This window comes from Battus philenor, unplaced genomic scaffold, assembly GCF_028537555.1.
Source record: "Battus philenor isolate CCGP_79_NKW_IND1 unplaced genomic scaffold, ilBatPhil1.0.hap1 SCAF_14, whole genome shotgun sequence".
In the NCBI taxonomy this organism is placed as follows: domain Eukaryota; kingdom Metazoa; phylum Arthropoda; class Insecta; order Lepidoptera; family Papilionidae; genus Battus; species Battus philenor.
This window is the reverse complement of record NW_027181676.1, coordinates 9,033,532-9,053,622: the sequence shown is the minus strand read 5'-3', so window position 1 is coordinate 9,053,622 and position 20,091 is coordinate 9,033,532. Positions and strand designations below refer to the sequence as shown.

The window sequence follows — 20,091 nt, the reverse complement described above, 5'->3', positions numbered from 1 at the left end:
AAACTCCTCATTCCCGATTACCTATGAGGCACTAGAATCCGACTACGTTTCAATACCGTAAATCATCACTAGTAACACACCTGTCAGAAAGTTCACACGATACATACGACATACAAGTCATACCATTGACCAAAAAAGCTTTTTTATTTGTAATTATTCGTAATACACATTGTACTTTATATTGTTTGTGACTATTTTTGACTCCGGTAAGGGGAAACGCCATCTCATAATTGCCCCGCGGGACCAGAACGGTTTATGACGCGCGTAGTTACGGCAGTCACGAAAACGCTTTCGCATATTTTTACGATACAGGCGCCTCCAGCCACACAAACGGCTCTTAAATTCAAGTGATGTTATATGTTAAGTGATATTATCATGATGACAATGATGTCTTATTATTTAAATACTTTTCGCACTGCCGCTTTTCATGAAAATATTGAAGAATCAAACCTGGAGACTAAGTTGATATAATAAATAGCCTTATATCACCTTGCATGTACGGTGAATGTGGTTTCTTCTCTCTGTAGATTGTAAAGAAAACAGCGTATCGCTATACCAAGTTCTCCTATTTGTTTTCTCCAAACAGACTACACTGTAAGAAAACCTGCACTGCAAATATTGGGAGGTAAGGTACCATATACATACAAGACATATCAATCTTACACATCGTATATACATACATATTATAGGGGATTTCCATATTACTTTAAAAATAATAACTTTTTATCAGAAGATAAGTTTTTAATATTGTACAAAAACTTAAATTAATTATTTTTTCTATCCCAAGCTTTGAAACATTTGACTTATATACATGGTTAGCGTGCAGAACTGATGATCGCTGGAGCCTTAAAGTTCTGGAGCGGAGAACACAAATTGGTAATGGTAGAGGACGTCCAGCCACAAGGTTGGATGCAAGCCGATTTCAATCAGTTTCTTTTTTTAATTTTTGGGGAAAGTCTTTGTATAACTGAAATGATGGTAACTTTAGTTTATTGGGTACGATTTTCTTAAAGTTTGGTAGTCTAGATAAAATCAAAACTTCTACTAAACCTGGCATGTTCAAAATATAATTCCGTTGATGGAATTAACAATTAAACATTAGTTAATACTACTCAAATCGTTAGGTGACCTTTAATAATGTATTTTCTGCGGTATATAATCACACGTATAACCTTTATGTGGTTCTTAAAGATTATCTAGATATATTGATCCATGGTCTCTTACACAGACGTCGTTAATGACCCACCTACGCAAAGTATAAGAAAGGATTTAATTCGTACTTGCAAATGCAGAAAGAAAGTTTCGCGATAAATAAAATAGAAGAATTGGGCCCTATTATTTAAGAACTGTGGTTGAAAATCATGGCTTTCATGGCAGTGTATACTTTGTAAACCAAAAAAATGTGAATAAAACCAGCATCATCAAAGTTTTTTTTTATTTCATCAAAAAATTTTAAACGTGCAAGATAATATAAATACTAATATCGATTTAAAAAATATCACATTTTATACACTAATATTCTGAAGAACTAAACAGCTAGGCACCTTGCCCACCGTGACTCATTGTAGCAATGATGATGGCAGCTTTGTTATTAACGTGTGTTAGTTAGCAACGCGCTACTTTATCGCGACTGGGAGAGAATGGGGATAAACCGAAGTGGAGAACCGAACCGAAGTATCAGTGCTACATACAACAGAAGCCTTTATCGCGTTTTCGCGAGTCGCGAGGTCGCGAGAGGCGAGGGTAAACACAACCACAATTGGGATACGACCGCTTCGCGACTGTAATGTCGCGCGAAAGCTTCACTACTGCATCGCTACAAAGTCGCCGTGTTTGAAAGGCTTTAGATGTATTATGAACAAAACGTGTACATAATATGTTTAAAGATTTTTTTATTTAATATATGTATGTAAACATTTTACGGCCAGTGTTATTAAAATTGTCTTAACAATTTAAAATTATCAATATAATTTGTCCTTTAGAACTTTAAATCACTCATCGTTATCGTCATAATTTCAATGGAAGCGCGTCTACTGTTGGATATAGACTTCTCACATAGATTTTCAATAAGATCGGGTTGAAGCAGCTGCTAAGCGCCGGCATAGTCTTGGCCGCTGCCTTCGCTTTGCATTGCACCTTTGTAACCACGCAAATCATACAAAATGTAGAGCCATACCTAACCCCGAGGTACTAGAGCGTGGTTGTGATTTCATTAGTTACCATTGCAGACGTTAACGAATATTTTTGCACTACTATAAAAAAAATTATTAACAAATGGATGAAAGGAACCCCTAAAGATTTTAAGCAAAAGGAAATAACAAAGATAAATATTTCAAAAAGGAAAATTTTAATTAGAGAAATATTAGATAAATTTTTGTAACGGGATTATTTAAAACTTTTTGTACGGAACGGACATTGAATATTACTAGCCGCTTAACATTTTGTTGTAATTTGACTAGAGACTTAATTCACGCTAAAATACTTTTGTGAATGTTTGCCACATTGTACGCTTTTATTAACAACACAAAAATAATTTAAAAGTCACAATTAATCGTTATCTATCAAAGTATCTGTGTGTTATTCAACTTAAATTTATTGTTATTTAGATAAATCGTCGCATTCAAAATGTAGTATATCAAAATTAAATGAAAGTATCTATGTAAATATAAATATGATTTCTACAATACTGCTATGAATTAATTCTCTCACTCCGCCAAACACTGAATTACATGGCGAAGCTTAACAAGAATAGCAGGGTCATCAGAATCGCCCGAAGCATACCCACGACCACTCTGACAAGAGTGCGCCTGTGAGAAGAAACCTACATACTAACAAACTAGTAAAAAGAAGATTTATTTTCTTTGAAAACAGTGCTTTTGAAAAATCAAGGTTTTCCGAAATCTGAATATTTATTTAATTACACAAAGTATAACTGTTAGCAAAATAAAATTATTTATATATTTGTTATTAGAATTTGGTTATTCGATGTCAATGGATCAAAGATCAGTGATCACAACTTAGTTATGGGAAGGAGCTAAAGACAATCAATTTAGCTTATCTAATACAGATACTAAAGTTGAGAACGGTCGACGGCATTAATATAAAATCTCCAAAGGTTCCTAAACTAAGTCTAAGTTTACTTAACAAACTTTCCAGAACCATTGCAACGTTTCTGTAACTAGAAACTTACATAATTCCTTTATCTGATTAAGTACTAGATAAAATTATACACTTAAACAATTATAACATACTTATATGTTTTAGAACGGTTACTCTATATTTTAAGCTCTTAAGCAAATGTTTACATTGATTTATTTCTCCTTGTGTTTACCTTACGGATGTGGTACACAGAATAATAAAACAAGATTCCGATATTCAAATCCCTAAAGTTAAACAGATAAAACGAATAAATAAATCTGGTAAATAAGCTAAAATTTATTTTTTATCATAATTTCAATCATAGGTTGTCCACTATGCAGTGGACAACATACGCCTTCCCCATTAATTTTCAATAGGACAGGTTGAAAGCTACCTGCATCCAGCATCATTTGACTACTTTTGTAACATCGTCTGTCCAAGGTGAACGTCTTCACGCCCCAACTTTAAAGCCGCAGCGGCCATTATTATATCAGCACGCTATGTGGCCGGCTGACGAAACTACTTAAATACAAAAGGTACTTAAAAGTACTTCTTTCATACATCTGTTGCATCATTTTTAACACCCTTTAAAGAAGAGGCACTTTGTTCCAAGTTGGACTATACACAAAGTTTTATCGTTGCCAAAGTAGTGACAGGTAGTAAGTCGACCGCCCGTATCTCATAAATAGCTCGCAACGGCTTTTACGACACAAGCCGGAATGTTTGCTCGTAGATTTTTTATACAAAGTTACCTCATTATTAATACGATATTTCATGTGCTTACGTGATTAAATAACATACTATTGTAATTTTAATCCTATAAGCTTGTTAGAGTCACTAGGTCGTGTGGTTGAGATTCCTTTTAATTTTTTATAATTTAATTTACCTCTTAATATATTTCATTTAAATAAATATTCCACATCCATAACTAAGATTTTCTAGTGATTATTGTTAACTAATCTCGTTTTAACAGTTACTAAACCGGTTTCGGATGAAAAGGTCTGAAAGTTAAAAACGTGTGCCTATGAATTCTGACAAGATTAGCATATTTTGATGGACTATGTTTTTCACATATTGTTAGGGTTATTTACTGAAATATCTATTAATTGTATAACTTATGCGATTATTACTTAAGTACTCTATTACGCAGTTTTAATACGCTCAAGTAAGGCATTACAATCCGACCGAAACCGCTGTACCACGTGTTAGTCAACTACTACGAGTATAAAGTAACATACAGATTAAAAAAACGTATCATTAATATCTATCTGGTGGCACCTAATAATACTTATTTATTTAAGTGCGACGTGTTTATATAGTAACAATATTTTAGCACTAATTATATTTTAAATATAAAGATAAATAAACATGAAAAAAATTTAAAAGAATCATTCTTTATCGACTTTTTGAGTGATTTATTTATCGCTTTTAATTTATAACTGCGTTAGATAAATAGCATGGTTATTTTTCTCTTATACATATATATTTAAATACAATTATACTTACTATAATCTGTCAAATCTATTTAGTCCGCAAAATAACTTTAAATAACTGTAACACAACTTTAAGATTCACACTTTTCACTATATCTACCAAAATATTAAAAAGTTACTGAGAACTTCATTTAAATTTCGAATGTCACTAATTACTTATCAGATCACCTTCTTCATTTCACTTTTAGTAAAACAATGTTCACTTAAAGAGACAAGCGAGAAATTCGTACTTGAAAAATTAAACACTTGTAAGCATGTACTAGTAACACGAAGGGGCAAACGCACACTGTCAGCTCCCAGAGAACACTGTTAGGAAAATAAGTCTGTGCCTAGAACGCATGCGTCAATGTTGCGTACGAATCATAAGTTTAGAATCTGTAATCATTTCTCAATACGATAACGGTTAACATACTTCAACTTTTATTTGTTCACTTTCTATATTTATACATTGCTACCCTCACCTAATAAAGTGACAATCGCCGTTACCTTTTTTGTTGGGTTTTTAGAATATTTGCAATCTACGAGTTCCAATACACTACGTCAATTCTTCCATAATATTCTAGCTAAAAATGGCGAAAACAGATATTTTTTTTTCTTAGTATACAAGGTAAAGTACAAAGAAGAATAAAAAGATTATACAATATATACGTATAAAATTGGCTTTTAATCTATACAGAGGTTGTAACTTTAAGTGTATTTTCTTCTCTCCTGAAACGTTACATTTTCATACTTACTATTTTATTTGATGAGAACGGTTATATTTAAGTGGATAATTCAGATCTAGGTTACTCTACATATTGATTTAAAACATATTCAACGGAATAACAATAATTTCGTAATAAAATAATTTTTTTTAAGTCCAGGGACAGTTAATTAAGGGATTAATAATATACAAATTCAGAAATTTTAATAGCAATTTATTATAACAACGTTCAAAAGAACATCTTCTAGTACAAACAATTTAATAAATATTTCACATTGAATATGTATTTTAATTAGAAATACTTGTTCGAAATTGCGCTGTTTGTTATTATTAAATGTTTAAAATTAAAACTAATAACTGTAAGAAATCTACGTTGTAGAAGGTATATGTACCGGTGTACACAATTCAAGCTTGAAGCTCCGCAATTCCGCTGCTGTCGGCATTTCATAGCGCGAAGGTATTTTATTCAATTTTCTAGTCACAATTTGACCGATTTTTAACAGTGCCTTAAAGAAGTTGGATTAAATTGAAATTATACTGAAAAAATATTTTACACTATTACAATAGTATATAGAATCTAACATTTATGGTTACTGAAAAGATTATTACACCTGTAGTAACATTGGTTTCATTCATCAACACAGTAATGATCTCACACTAATATTTGGCATCAGATACAGGTGCGACAATAATATCAACTTTGACGTATCATCACAAAAGATTTAATATAAAGCATCTAAATAAAAATTAATCCCTAAAATGTAGAATAACAAAAAGCGCGAGAATAGCTCCATGAATTGAGATGCAATTTATTTAAATATTCATTTAGGCGCCAGAAAAGTAGTAAAAATTCTAAACTATATAAAACTAGTCTAGAGCTATCGAACATTTGTCGCGACCGCCGAAATCAAACAGGGAAAAAAATATGTTTTATTCATAGAGTATCAGTGTATCGAAAAGGCCTGTATGAAAAATTTAACCAAATTATTACTAAAGTTAAAGTAGAAAACTATAATTTTATTCCTCTTTTTCAGTTCATTATTGCCTCCTGCAATGCCTAGGCCTCCCTCAAGGATCGCCACAATGACTGGTCTTGCGCTGCCCGCATGCAGCGATTTCCCGCGACTGTTGGTCCCAATCCAAGTGTCATCCGTTTCACGAGCGATGTGTCCAGCCTTCTGCCACTTCGGATGAGCTATCTACTTTACTATAGTCGTCTCCATTATTTCTTAAGGTCGAGTCAAAATTCTTTCCATGCTATCCTATTTACCTTTCTTGAGGCAGTATTACCGGAGAGTGCAAAGACAGAGAGACGCCTTGACTGTGGTGTAGCTTAGTTCATCATCAACAGGGGCTAACCCCTTTGCGAACACCGCTGTTCTACACAGGGGTGCCTAGTTCGGTTTAAAACCCGATTTAGATTAGGAAGTGCTGTTCGCGCTCGACCCTACGGCTCCCGTTAGCGAGTTCGTTTACTCCCTGCCACCTGGCAGGAAGGTCGCGTGTTTTGGTGCCGTATCCGATTTCGGTGAGTACACTTAACTGTTTCACTTTACTCCAATTTACTATTACACACACACACACAATGTCCCACTAACAACCAACTCGGTTCATAACCGACTCTCCGGTATCACCAGACGCCGGTCTCTCCGCACAAAGGGACCTCACTGCACTCCCGTCCTCCAGCTCCACCATCGTCCCCATTGACGCCGGATCGTGCTCTGATTCCAAGATGGAGGCCAACACCGCCTCCAAGCCTAACCATAAAGACAACGAGGGCCCCCATCCAAACTAGGCGATACAGCGCCAGGAAGGCCCGCGCCTCCGACGGGGCCTCATCGGGAAAAATTCCCCTCCTACCCCACCCACACCCACCAAAAAAGCCACGAGGGGCCTCAAGCCCCCCGCGCCAACACCTCTCGCAAGAGGGCCCCGCGGCACCTAAACCATCACCTCCGTTTATTCTTCAGGACAAGAGTGCCTGGATAAAGATCTCGCCCGGGCTCGACAGCCAAGGCATATCCTGCCCCAAAGCGTAGAACACCGCACAGGGGATTAGAATCCACCTCTCAACGGTGGATCATTTCCGGACGCTCACGTGTGAAATCCGTGCTGTGGGACTCTCGTTCCCACCTACGCCCACCTGGAAAAGCGGCAATTAAGGGTCGTCACTCGCGGCCTCCCTCTGATATCTCCACAGATGAGATTCTGTCCGAGCTAAAATTTCCAGGCATCCCTGCCCTTTCGGCAAAGAGGATAACTAGCGCTAGTACTTCTCGCACTAGAACTCACCCCGGAGGGTAAGCAGAGCTTTGATCTTAAGAAGATTTGCGCCCTCTCAGGCGAAAGAAGCGAAACCCCTCATAAGAAAGGCTTTATCGGGCAGTGCCCTCGCTGCCAGCTTTACGGGTATTTTGCCCGCAACTGTTACACACGGCCAAGGTGCGTCAAATGCGGGGGTGACCATGGCACCCAGGAATGCTCCCGAACACCTGACACTGAGCGCCCACCAGCATGGGTCTTCTGTCAAACGGCAGGCTACACCGCCAAGTATCGAGGTTAGGCTAAAGCGCACAAGCGGCAGCCGGTAGGCCCTCCCCGCGACGATCCTGCCTCTCTCCGCTATTAATTTTCGCTATTCTCTAGCGATATATCGAGAGATAGCAGAGTCCAACTCGCGCTCGTCGCGACCGACACCGCACTGTACACCTCTAGTAGAGCGCGCGCATTAATTTCGCGTCATCTACAATCCGTGGCCACCCGTCTAGGCGAGTGTTTTAGGAAATGGAGAATAGACGTCAACCCTGACAAAAGCCAGGCGATTACATTCTCGCGTCGACTCCAGACCCCCCGGACATGCAAGCGCAATCGTCTCGCCGATCGGGGCACCCTCACCTTCTTCGACCGACCCATCCCTTCGAAGGATTCGGTCAAATACCTAGGGGTCACTTTCGATTCCAAACTGACATTCAACCAACATATTCGCCAAGTCAGAAATAAAGCCTCTCACATCCTCAATAGGCTTTACCCTCTCATTTGCTCCTTAAGCAAACTGTTCCCTAGGTACAAGCTGCGCATGCACAAGGCTTGCGTAAAACCAGTTTTCTCTTAAACGAGCGTTGTATTCGTGCACACCGCACCCACTAACATCAACACCCAACAGACGCTCCAAAACCGCTTCACCCGGATAGCAACGGGGACGGATTAGTTCCAGTGCAACGTAGACATCCACAGCGACCTCAAACTCCCCACGGTCCAAGAGATCTTTCTGGCTTGCTCAAAAACTTACTTTGAGTCAGCCTCCGCGCATCCCAAACCTCTAATAGCTAACGCCTCATGCTACTCTCCCCGTACCTCAGTAAAGACCAAGAGACATCCTAAAGACGTTCTCCTTAGGCCCATCAGAGGGTTCCCAAAGAACACTCGCCACAACGCTCCCCCCGCCAGACACTCATAACACTGCAAGCGCAAACCACTCGGCAACATCAGCAACCACTGCACCTGCACCCACACTTTACACAGATCGTCGCGTTCTACACAACAGGACAAAATATCACGCACCTCGTCACAACAGCGTGGGTGGACCGTGGTTGGATCCGAATCCCTCTTCGGCTTGCCTGTGGTCCATGCTGCCATCCCAAGCCGCAAGCACACTCCAGCAACACACTCCGTCAAAGCTCTACCGCGAAGAGCCTTAACAACGTGCGAACCTCACCGTGCAACTGGTAGGCGTTCTACCAGCCTATCTCTAACCATAAATCGATATTTTGATAATCAAAAAGGTCACATGTAAATGTAACTACAATCACAAACTAATAAAGTGAAAAAATACAATTGCGTATTGTAAAATACATTCACCTCTACTAATAATAACGCCAAAATATTTTTTTTAACAATAACACCCTTTTAAATATACCAAAGTCACCTCAAAACATCCGCAAACAACCTACATATGCTTACAATCACAGTATTACCACCTCAGAAAAATCAAACAAATAGTTTTGCTCTATCGCGAGACGCCTGCAGGAATAAATAAATCTATTTCAAACAACTGAACTTGTTTCAATCTGCCATATCCCTAGTACAACATCTTTCGTCTTTATTCAAAGGCATTGACATAAAATTTGACTGTTAGCCAGTTCTCGGTACAAACACCAATTTCATAAAACAGGGGAAGAGTGTTTCTTGACACATTGCAGTATGTTCAACGGAAGTCATTCCCGATCAAACATTGATAAGACACGGCTTGCTCTCTAATATGTGAGTCAATTTCGGAGCACGCGATTATCAATGTCACATATACTTATGTTAGTCTTACAATCTTATGATATTTTACCGTTCTTGCTGGTACAGGTAATGCGGGATGTACATAAACCGGAGGGCATGCTAACAACGTTGACATAGAAACATGCATTTTCATGACATCGAATGGAATATTAGATGTGACCATTTCTGTAACAAAAAGTTACAAATACATTTAATCAATTTGAAACTTAACAGTAATTAAAACTAAAAGCGGACTATACCTAGGGTAATAGATTTTCTATCAATAAATAAAAAGATCAATAGTTCCAAAAATATATATTTTTAAATTCTTTATTGTACAAGCTAGGATACATTTAAAAAGTTTCGTTATAATATCTCTTACAGACAACCATAGTATAGAAAAGGTGTAATTATATGCCGTAATAATAATATAGTAAGAAAAGCCTTTTTAAGATTCGGACACTATATATTGAAATAAATTATTGTTTACTATCCAAGAAAACTTTGTGCGACCAGAAGTTATTGACCTGTTGCATTCCGATAGAAAAAATAAATTAATGTACCATATTTATGGGTGATTGCTTTTTACCGATTGATTGAAAATAGGTACTCGTATAAAAGCCTTTTGCTGACGAATTTACTATATTTCACCCCCTTCAAAGCTTTTACACTTGTAACCAGCCTTATATATTAACCAGATAAAATCATATAAAATATTTAAGTAAAATGCCTTTCATTGGAATATTTTTTTCATATATCATTAATTATAAAAAAAATTTCTTACAATTTCTAAATAAAATATCTATGGCACATATACACTATATTATTACAGTAGATGCAATGAACATTTTAATTTTATAATTAGACGGAATTTAACTACCTTTGGGTTAACAAAGGCATGAGGATCTACATACAATTAAACTTGACGTGTCGTCAATCATGAATTCCATTTTCCGAGCAATGAAAACTTTTCAAAATGTCATGCAATTAAAAATTTCAAACACATATAACATTTCAGTCCTAATATTCACCATTTTTAAGTAAAATAAAATAAAACCCTATTAGCATAAAAACCAAAACTCTATTACCCTTTCATATTAATTATAAAACATTTGACAATTGTGTGTTTTATTAAAATATCGAATTAACAAACATTTATAAATCCCCGAATCAATCAACGCTACTGTTGAATTTCAATCATCATTTTTTACCGCATAATACTACCGAAAATAAAATAACGGGTAAAATACATGAAAATGGTGTCATTTTAATCCTCCATCCATCCGTGTTGACCACGGAATATAAATCAGTGCGATTATTTAATAGTCAATTACTGGCGACCGAAGTTATATCATAATATCATTTTTTATTTACAGTAATAATAGCTATTTAAATGTATGTACTCCATATTTCTTTAGTAAATAAATAAGCAACAACAGTGGAGGATTAAGACTTGCGTTCTTAGGGCGCGAGTTCGATTTCCGGAGTAGTGTCTTATTCATAATTCACACTGTTTCACGAACGTTTTAGAGGATGGACAACAGCGTCCTCTGTGTACCATAATACCACACTGCGAACGCCAAGCGAGCGTCGCGATTATGGTATTTTTTTATTACCTGTGGGGGAGGAGGAAGCCTTGCAGTGGACGTCTATTCGCTGAAACGAACTGATTACGAATAAACTCGTGAACTTATACGTAATTGATGTAAAAATTTGTTAAACCTATAAGTATGCTAAAAGAAAAAAAAGCATATGTTTCGTAATTACCTGGATACATTCTTTCTAAGTGCGTGTCTGAGCTAGAAAAAACAGTTTCTACATCAGGATATAAACTCCCAGCTATTTCCCAAAATCTAATGATGCCTTTATTCTTTTCACCCTCCAAAAAGATAATTATCTTATCGCCTAACTCTAAGGAAAATCCTGTCAATAAATTTTCCCCTTTAGGTCTTATCAATATACTTTCATTCATTTCTTGTATTTTATCCAAAAGATAATGAGCAGTTACTCTCTTGTTTATGTAACATAACAGCCGAGAAAAACAGTTTTTTGATACACGTATTTCACATCCAAGCAAGCCTACGGATATTTCAATGGTCATTTGGGCTTTTAACACTACATATGGTTGTAAACCGATATCAGGCTTTTCTAAAGCTCTTATACCATTTATGTAGTTGGTGCAATTACTTTTTAAATCTGGAAGCTTTGTTTGGTTTGGATACAAAGAAAATTCACCGCAAATCAATTTATTTGTTCCCCTTGATAATTCCTGAATATCAATTCGTGTACAGGCTAGAACCACGTCTAGATTTTCTTCATCATTATTTAAAGGTCGAACAGACAATACCTTATCTTCAATATTAAAAAACTTCGCGGGGTTTTCTGTTTTTTTGAATTCCTTTATTCCACGCAACTATAAAAGATAGAGCATATTGTACAGAAAATACTTTCTTTGCTGTTGAAGGTAGGCTAAAAGAGAATGCACGTTGGCATAAGTCCGGACTTTTGAAATTCTGTAAATAAAGCCCGCTATCAGGCAATCCAGGTATTTTTGTGGTAACTATTCAACATAAATAGTATAAGGATTTGTAACACGTGCCTTTTAAATCACTTGATAAGATGTAAAAAATTACACAAGATTTGATATGCATAAATGATATTCACCATTCTAGAAATAGTTATTAACATTAAAACTATCGCTACAGTAGCGTCTTGTTTAGACTAAGCTTCGAATTAATTTATAATCGATTGACAGACCATTACTTTTACATTGCAATTTATTTATCAACAATTAGTAGTCCATCCACAACTTATGCGGTAAACTATATTTGGAAATGACTACATTTTAGCACCTAATTACAAACTTTCTTTATGAACTTTCTATTTCAAATCTTTGTAGACAAATGTATTATACTCTCACCTCCCAACACATATTTTACAGATTATACTTTACCGGTGACAGTAATATAAGAAACCAACCATTAGTTGCATCTTGTTTAAATTAAGTTGGTGTAAAATTTAGTAAAAATGAGCCATGCCTCTTGGTTACCATATTAGAACCGGAAGACTGGGTCATGATAATTTCATCTCAGAAGACATATTTAAGTTTTTAATTCTTCTAAAAGCTTCTTACGAGAAGTAAAACCATTTTTAGACAAAAATGCTGCGAAGAATAATTTACCTGTATTTCAAAGCAATTGTCCATTAATACATAAAATATTTCATGCACCTTTGACGTGTCAATTGGTATTGTATAATGGTCATCAAATTGTGCTGTAGTTTCTTCTGTTAAACTTTGCGGTTTGGAATCGTGTTCCGTTGTACCCACATTCCAATGTGTATATATCTGAGAAAAACTAATAACAATCTTTATTTTCGACCTCTTCTTGTCGCCGACTTAGCGTTGTAAGAAAAATCTTATACTTAATTTCTCTTTTTTCACTTAATTTAACTCTACGGGAACATATTTTCAAATATCTTTTATGAGGATTTACTAATTTCATGAGGTCTGTACAGTGGCGAATATCATGTTATACACTATAAAGTAGTTACATTTATATTATAATGCAAATATTTTTAACAGAAAAAGTAATAATAATTGTTAGCTGTTACAGTTCGAACTATAAAAAAGGCCTTGGTTTCAATAAATGTAGTCGCACCGTCAGTACATAGTGAATCAAACTCAATATTTGACAGAGATATTCAATAATAAATCTTTGTTTAAGATTATATATATGAATATCAAAAGGCAAATACAGTTATAAAAATTGAACGTGTATCTCAGGGAAAAAAGCACTGCAGTTTTTTTTCACTGTTTTTATGATTTATTGTAACAAATGAAAAACAATATAACATTCAAAGGTCATTGATATTCTTCTTTGAAACGTAAATACAGGTATATTCATCTAGTATTGAAATAAACGTGGCCTTTACTCGGGGCAAGCTCATAGTTGCTCAACGATCCATGGAGAGAGAGAGATTTCTCTACGAAATCGAATAGAGAATGAAGAGATTCATAAACAAATGGAAGTAACCGATATAGTCCAGCGAATTAGCAAGTTGAAATAGCAGTGCGTTGGTCACATAGCGCGCAAAACAGATGCTCGTTTGAACGCTAAGATTCAGAAATAGATACTACAAACGCTGGATGCAGGCTGGTTCGTGCCGGGTCTAAAGAAAAACTATAAGTGAGACCTCTGTGTAGCCATGGACGTCGTACAGTTTAAATGATAATGATGTTGTTAATAAGTATTTAACTATATAGACAGTACACTTATAATCATTGATGATCTTATCGGCGTTTACAACGTTTGCTTGAGCTACAAAACGTAGAAAACAGTGAAACTTTAATTAAATACTAAATTGGCCATTGTGTCTCTTCCATGCTATAAGTCAAGGATACTGCGATTTTGTTATAAAACTAAATCTTAAGGCGATTAAAATGCATAGTATAATTTATACCCGGCTTTACATAATTCATCCGTAGGTATACCTGTCAGCTTGTTAATGTTAACAAACATGATTGGTAAGTCGTCGGGTGCGGGTAAATTGCTAGTACTTATAATAGCTAGCACTTGGCCCTGAAGCGTCGAACATTGCCCGACTTGTACGAACCGATTTGTTCGACCAGAACCTGTAACACATCAATGATCAAACATTGTAGCACTAATGGATAATATAAATAATCTAAGAAATGCTGAGTTTTTTTTAAAAAAAATACTGTTTAAAATTTTGATTACAATAATATTTTTGTATCAAAATCTGAACATTCGTGATTCGGCTCTATGTTAATATTAGTTTATGGTTCGTATGTTCCTTTTAAAATACTTCGCAACTTTAAAATCTTATTCACGTTGTGAGACTTACTTTACTAAATGTTGATTACATTACTAACATTTTCCCGATGAAATCACACAAAATAAAAGCAAAAATTACTCTACTCCGGTTCAATTTCTAAGATTTTTTAATTAATATGGTGACTTTCCAGATACGTTGTAAACACTATTCAATATAAACAAAAAATTACTTTCTAATTACTCTCTAAAACCTAAATTCAGTAATTGTAAACTATTAAATACATTTATTTGTATTAACAATAATCATTGTCAAACACAAAGCAAATATGCCATGTCCCTCTCAGTATTTGAAACATTTCAAAAGCACAAAGCAACGATGCATAGATTGTCAAGGGAGCTATTTTAGAAAACAATAAATTATTTATTATTTGATACATAATTTAATTTTTATCTTTTTTTAACTTTCAGTACAATGTAATGTGTTGAGCTATAAAGTTTACAAGACACTACAGGACTAGGTATCAAATATTAAATAAAAATTAAGTTTATGTAAGTAAATTTAATTAATTTTTACTTCAAGACTATTATTAGATACAAGTACTAATCCTTTAAAAAGACAGTTTCTCATCCTAAGAGGATAAAATGAATAAAAAAATATTACATTTCGGAAATTTTTTTAATAGTGTATAACTTTTTTAATACATGTAATGCATTAAACAACATAAGAATGTATACTACGCAACTTTACTTCTATAAACTAACATCAGCTGTGTTAAACTAAATCTGTTTCTTTAAAATACTTCCTAGTTCTCTTATTATTTTATATTGAAACTCATAAAAGTCGAAAATTAGGTCTTACCCGCTAGAATAATATCCCCATTTAATTTCAATTTATAAAGCGAACTTTCAGCTTCTGTTCCGATCTTTTTCCCTTTTTCTTTTTGATTTGCAATTTCTCCGATGTCTCCAATTAAATTTTCATTTACTGACAAAACAGTTTCTTTGACGTAATTCAAAATTGAATCTTGATGTCGAATATCTAGAATATATTACAGAGAGAGATAAGCAAATGTTAAACCTTATCATCATCCCTTCAGCCATAGGTCGTCCACTGCATACAAAGGTCTTACCTATGGATTTCGAATATGGACGACTGGCAGCAGCACGCATAGAGCCTATTCTGATAACCTTCTATAAGGTTTCAGTCTAGCTTGATTATGGACCTCCTACTCTATACTGCATTTGCTGTTCCATGACCTATACTCCAGAAGCTTAAGACTTCAGCAGTCAATTGTTCTGTACGCTTAGTGGCCTGCTTATTGCCACTTCAACTTTACATTCAGCTGGACTATATTAGTTACTTTAATCAGTTTACGGACTTTCTCATTCCTGTTTCGAGCTCAGAAATCCAGAGCATAGCTCTCTTCTTGATAAGCTTACCAATGAGGCAGAAAGTGAGAGACCATGTTCCTAAGTCGTCATTCATCAATGGTAACAATGATCGTAGAATTTTGTTAATATTTACGAGATTTAATATCTAAATGCAATGTACTTTTTGATAACATTCTATTAAAATTGATAGCATATGATTCGTTCTAATTACAAAGCGCCCGAAATTATGAGCGGTGTGGACCAGAGTTTATTACATGATATATCATAATTGAGCTGTCGACCCATTATGTGCCGTTAACATAATGAACGTTTTAGCATTGTCAAAATTAAACTGTTTAATTTTTATATTAGCTGAAACTAGCAGGACGTTCACCGCGGTCTGCATACATTATTTTGAGAAATGAAATTGTTCCTTTTAATAGTCCAGTAATAACAAACTACGTTGCTAGATACAAGAATGCTACGCATGAAAAACTAAACGCCATTTAACACCTTTTATAAATCAATTTAAAATCAAACCTGATACAGGTTCTGGGGTATCAAAACCTCCGTCAGAAAAGGTAGCTGGTATAAAAAGTGATACTTGGTTCCAAATTAATTCCATTATAGATTGTACGACGTTTTCGTTCGGTTTTTCAAGTACTTTTGCAAAATATCTTAGCTGACCAGAATTTAAAGGAGGAATTAATATTAAAAAACTTTTATCATTCCTCGCTCTGTAAAAAAGCTTATTTTTTTTACACATTAGAAAACGAGAATACAACATATTTTACTACACCAAGTAATTTGGGATCCACTATCATTATTAGCTGGGCTGGCCTTCAACGGAATAATGTTTGTTCTTGCCGGCCGAAATAAATCTGTCTTGTTGCTGACCTAAATGGTCCTATATATCCTTCTTTTTATCTATCTGTCCTATGTATCCTATATACAGAGGACACACCATACCAGCCAGAAGCACAAAATATAAACCGTTTAAAAAGCAATTTAAAAAACAACAACCTTATAATAATTTCAACACTTACACTGTACTAAATGATGCCATTCCCACTGTTGGTGTAATAATGATTTCAAAGTTGCGAAATTCTTCTACCCTTACGGGAAGTTTATGACGAATAGTAAAAGTCATCCAATATTTGTTTAAAAATTGCCAAATTCTTACCCAACCATAGTTATATCCGCACCAAATCTTTAATTCAAAAAGTTATTAACAATAATATTATTATCAAAAAATAATATATAATACTAAAAAACAACAATATGTTCTTTAAACTGGTATTATCGGGTGCTGGCTTCTTAAAGAATAAATATATGATCGATAGGGTAATACGACTTGCTTATAAAAAGAATGCTTTTAATCGTATTGGAATTCTTTGCGTTTTGATCTCTTGTCTTGCTAAATTGTCTCACTTCGTTTAAAACCAATTTAGTTTCGTTTACTTTACCGCTTTTCTTAGATTTTAAGATTACCAGCAACGTCTGGATAAATAACTCAATTTTACACAACGGACTACTAGTCTTTGTATGTGTGTCCAAATAAATTAAAATTTACTTAACTGAAAATCAGTACAGCAGTTTCTTCTACTGCCGGATAAATTTCATGCGCTATTTAATAGTTAACCAATTCTCTGTGTAGCAAAATATGTTCTCTTTTTAAAAAAGGACAGAATTCCGTTGGCATTCACATAAACCAAACTTACAATTCATCTTAGTAATTGGCCTAGGATAAATTTGCCATGGATTGAGTTCACTTCAAAGGTGACATTAAAATATTTTAAATAAAATTATTAAGAGATTGGAAAAGAAATGATTAATTCATCATAGAATATACTATTGTGTAGATATATACATATATACATATATATATATATATATATATATATATATACATATACATATATATACATATATATATCTATATATATTTGAAATATGTAACACTATCATTATTTATATTTAGATTTGAGGTTATAGGTTGAATATCAATAACTTTTTTAGTCAATCGTTTAAATATTAAATCCCACGGGTATTCCCAGCACAAAAGGACTCAGCTACCCATTCTCTGGAAAGTTGTATGTGGGCAGAGGCAAACCTATATGATTAATGTACAAAATAGAAATAAATAAAAATTTATCTCGGGAATCAAACCCGACACCTACTATAGCAAGTCTCAGTCTTCTGCCACTAGCGGTGGTAGCGGGGCTACGACCGCTCTCTTATCATAATTTCATATATTAAGTGGCAAAAATGGTTTTGTACTAATAACTAACAATAATAACATATATTGATAAACAACATATTATATCGGACTTTAATCAAATAGGAAAATTTAAAAATCAAAATAGGTGATGATTTGTGGTAAAAAAATCACAAACATGAAGCCACGAATACCTCGGCAGCATCCGCCACCGACTCTAGGAGAAAAATTGACGCAGTAAACGAAATTTAATGCGTTCCCCTAATGTGAATAGTCGTTTTCGTTATACATATACATCTGTTCTTCCTTAACTAGAATATACTATTCATTGTCTGTTTTATATAGCTTAGAAAATAATTTTCAAATACAAACCTTACAAACATTTGGCCATATAAGAATATCTAAGTCATAAGTGTAGCCTGGATACAAATTATATTGAATTTTCATTCCTTGGCTGCATGGCCCTAAATCAATCAATTCCGGGTTATCAATTTCATTATAGTCATTATTGTTCAATATTTCCACCGCAAACGTCAGAGTAAAACCACTTTCTAACATTGTTGTACCTGGGTATGTTTTCTCGAAAGTTATTCAAAATTTTTTGCATAAAAATCTGAAAATTTAATAACGTATGTATATGTATATATACATGAAATTATGCATATTTATTGTTTATTTGATGTATTCTAAACTATCATTTATACAATATACACATCGACAACTTGCTATTTGTTCTTCCTATATTTTCATACTAAAGTCACCTGTAAAAAAACTTTTTGAAGAATAAGACGAGACTGTCATATTTTCATAAATTACTAACTCAAGTTTTTCTTCCTAATGTATTGTTTACAATAAAGAATATTGTACAAAATGAACATGTTTATCACATTTACCAGCTTGCAATTTGCAATCTAAAATACAGCTTTGCTCAATTAAATATAACAATCGGAATATTTGATAGAGCTATTAATAAAGTCTAAAGATTAAAATCATTTGATGTCCACACATACAAAATAGAAAAAGACTATGATTGGTATTCTTTTCATAATTAATGATAAACAGTAATAAAAGCTATCACCACCAAATGGGCTCCGATCGATGATCAAATCATTGAGCTTCCAGTTAATCTTAGGCCAGAACCTTCGTTAAGATAAACAATAATTATTGAAAGCAATCATTATACATAACAAACGTTATTTTTATATCAAATCTGACACAGACATGATAGGTGCCAAACGAGAAAAAAAATGTTATAATTTAAATTTTTTTACATCTAATTATCAATACAATAAGTTATAAGGAGTTTGTAAGAAATAACTTTATTGGCGAATGTTTTAATGACTTTTGGTCCGCAGTCCGGGATCAGAGTCACGTGGATTACGTCCTAATACGGAGTATTAAGGAAAACCCTGTCCCTATTACGAACGTACATATATCATAGAAGAGGTTTTAGTTACTGTTATACTTTAATATAGAAAAAAATAGCTGCATCACCTATTTATTTTTCTATCCATTATACTTATGCCTGTTTGATTAAGATTTTTGTTATTTTTTCCAATACCTTTAAAATACGGAACGAGTGGCGTCTTCATTACACAACCGATGTACCATCCCACATCAATTATTTGACAGAATACGCTACGCAATTTTTTTTTTCGAATTCTAAAATTTTGTGCAATAATATACAATAAAAAACGCACCGTTAATTTTCAAACACCTCGTAATAAATAAAATATTGACCCATTGCTATGTGAAGGAGCATTTTATTTTATAAAATGACTTACATTCGGACTCTAATCGGATGTGGTATAAACCTAAACGGAGAGAATTAGTTCAGTTGCTGGACACGAAGTTGTGGGTGTAGATAATCCTGAGTCGAATACTAACTAACAACTCTATGTCTATTATATTTACCTACGTAAATATAAAGTATATTAAAGTCGAGAGAGCAAGCTAGGTATAAAAATAAACCACGTACATAATAAATGAGTTTATGTAATCATACGTATTATCAGTATACAGGTTGATAGTTGTAATCCAAAATCTATGGTTTCAAGTAAAAAGTAATAAAATGATAATGTACTAAGAAAAAGCGTTTTCAAAATT

At 34.3% G+C, this 20,091-nt stretch overlaps 1 protein-coding gene across 1 annotated transcript; it reads right to left on the bottom strand.

Moving 5' to 3' along the window:
- Positions 1-5,702: 5,702 nt before the first annotated feature.
- Positions 5,703-18,543, bottom strand: LOC137918533 (uncharacterized). The gene is made up of 9 exons (XM_068761353.1): positions 18,358-18,543; positions 16,814-16,977; positions 16,308-16,504; positions 15,256-15,435; positions 14,093-14,233; positions 12,782-12,996; positions 11,368-12,013; positions 9,671-9,786; positions 5,703-5,840 (listed from the first exon to the last, which is right to left on the bottom strand). The coding sequence occupies exons 1-9, from the start codon at positions 18,541-18,543 to the stop codon at positions 5,703-5,705; spliced, it is 1,983 nt and encodes a 660-aa protein (XP_068617454.1).
- Between the last annotated feature and the right edge of the window lie 1,548 nt (positions 18,544-20,091).

Coding starts and splice junctions, on each gene's coding strand:
- LOC137918533 (XM_068761353.1), bottom strand. CDS start 18,543: ATGTTAGAAAGTGGTTTTACTCTGACGTTTGCGGTGGAAATATTGAAC. Junction 16,978..18,357: donor TATGGCCAAATGTTTGTAAG/GTTTGTATTTGA, acceptor TTTGAATTAAAG/ATTTGGTGCGGATATAACTA. Junction 15,436..16,307: donor TACCCCAGAACCTGTATCAG/GTTTGATTTTAA, acceptor AATATATTCTAG/ATATTCGACATCAAGATTCA.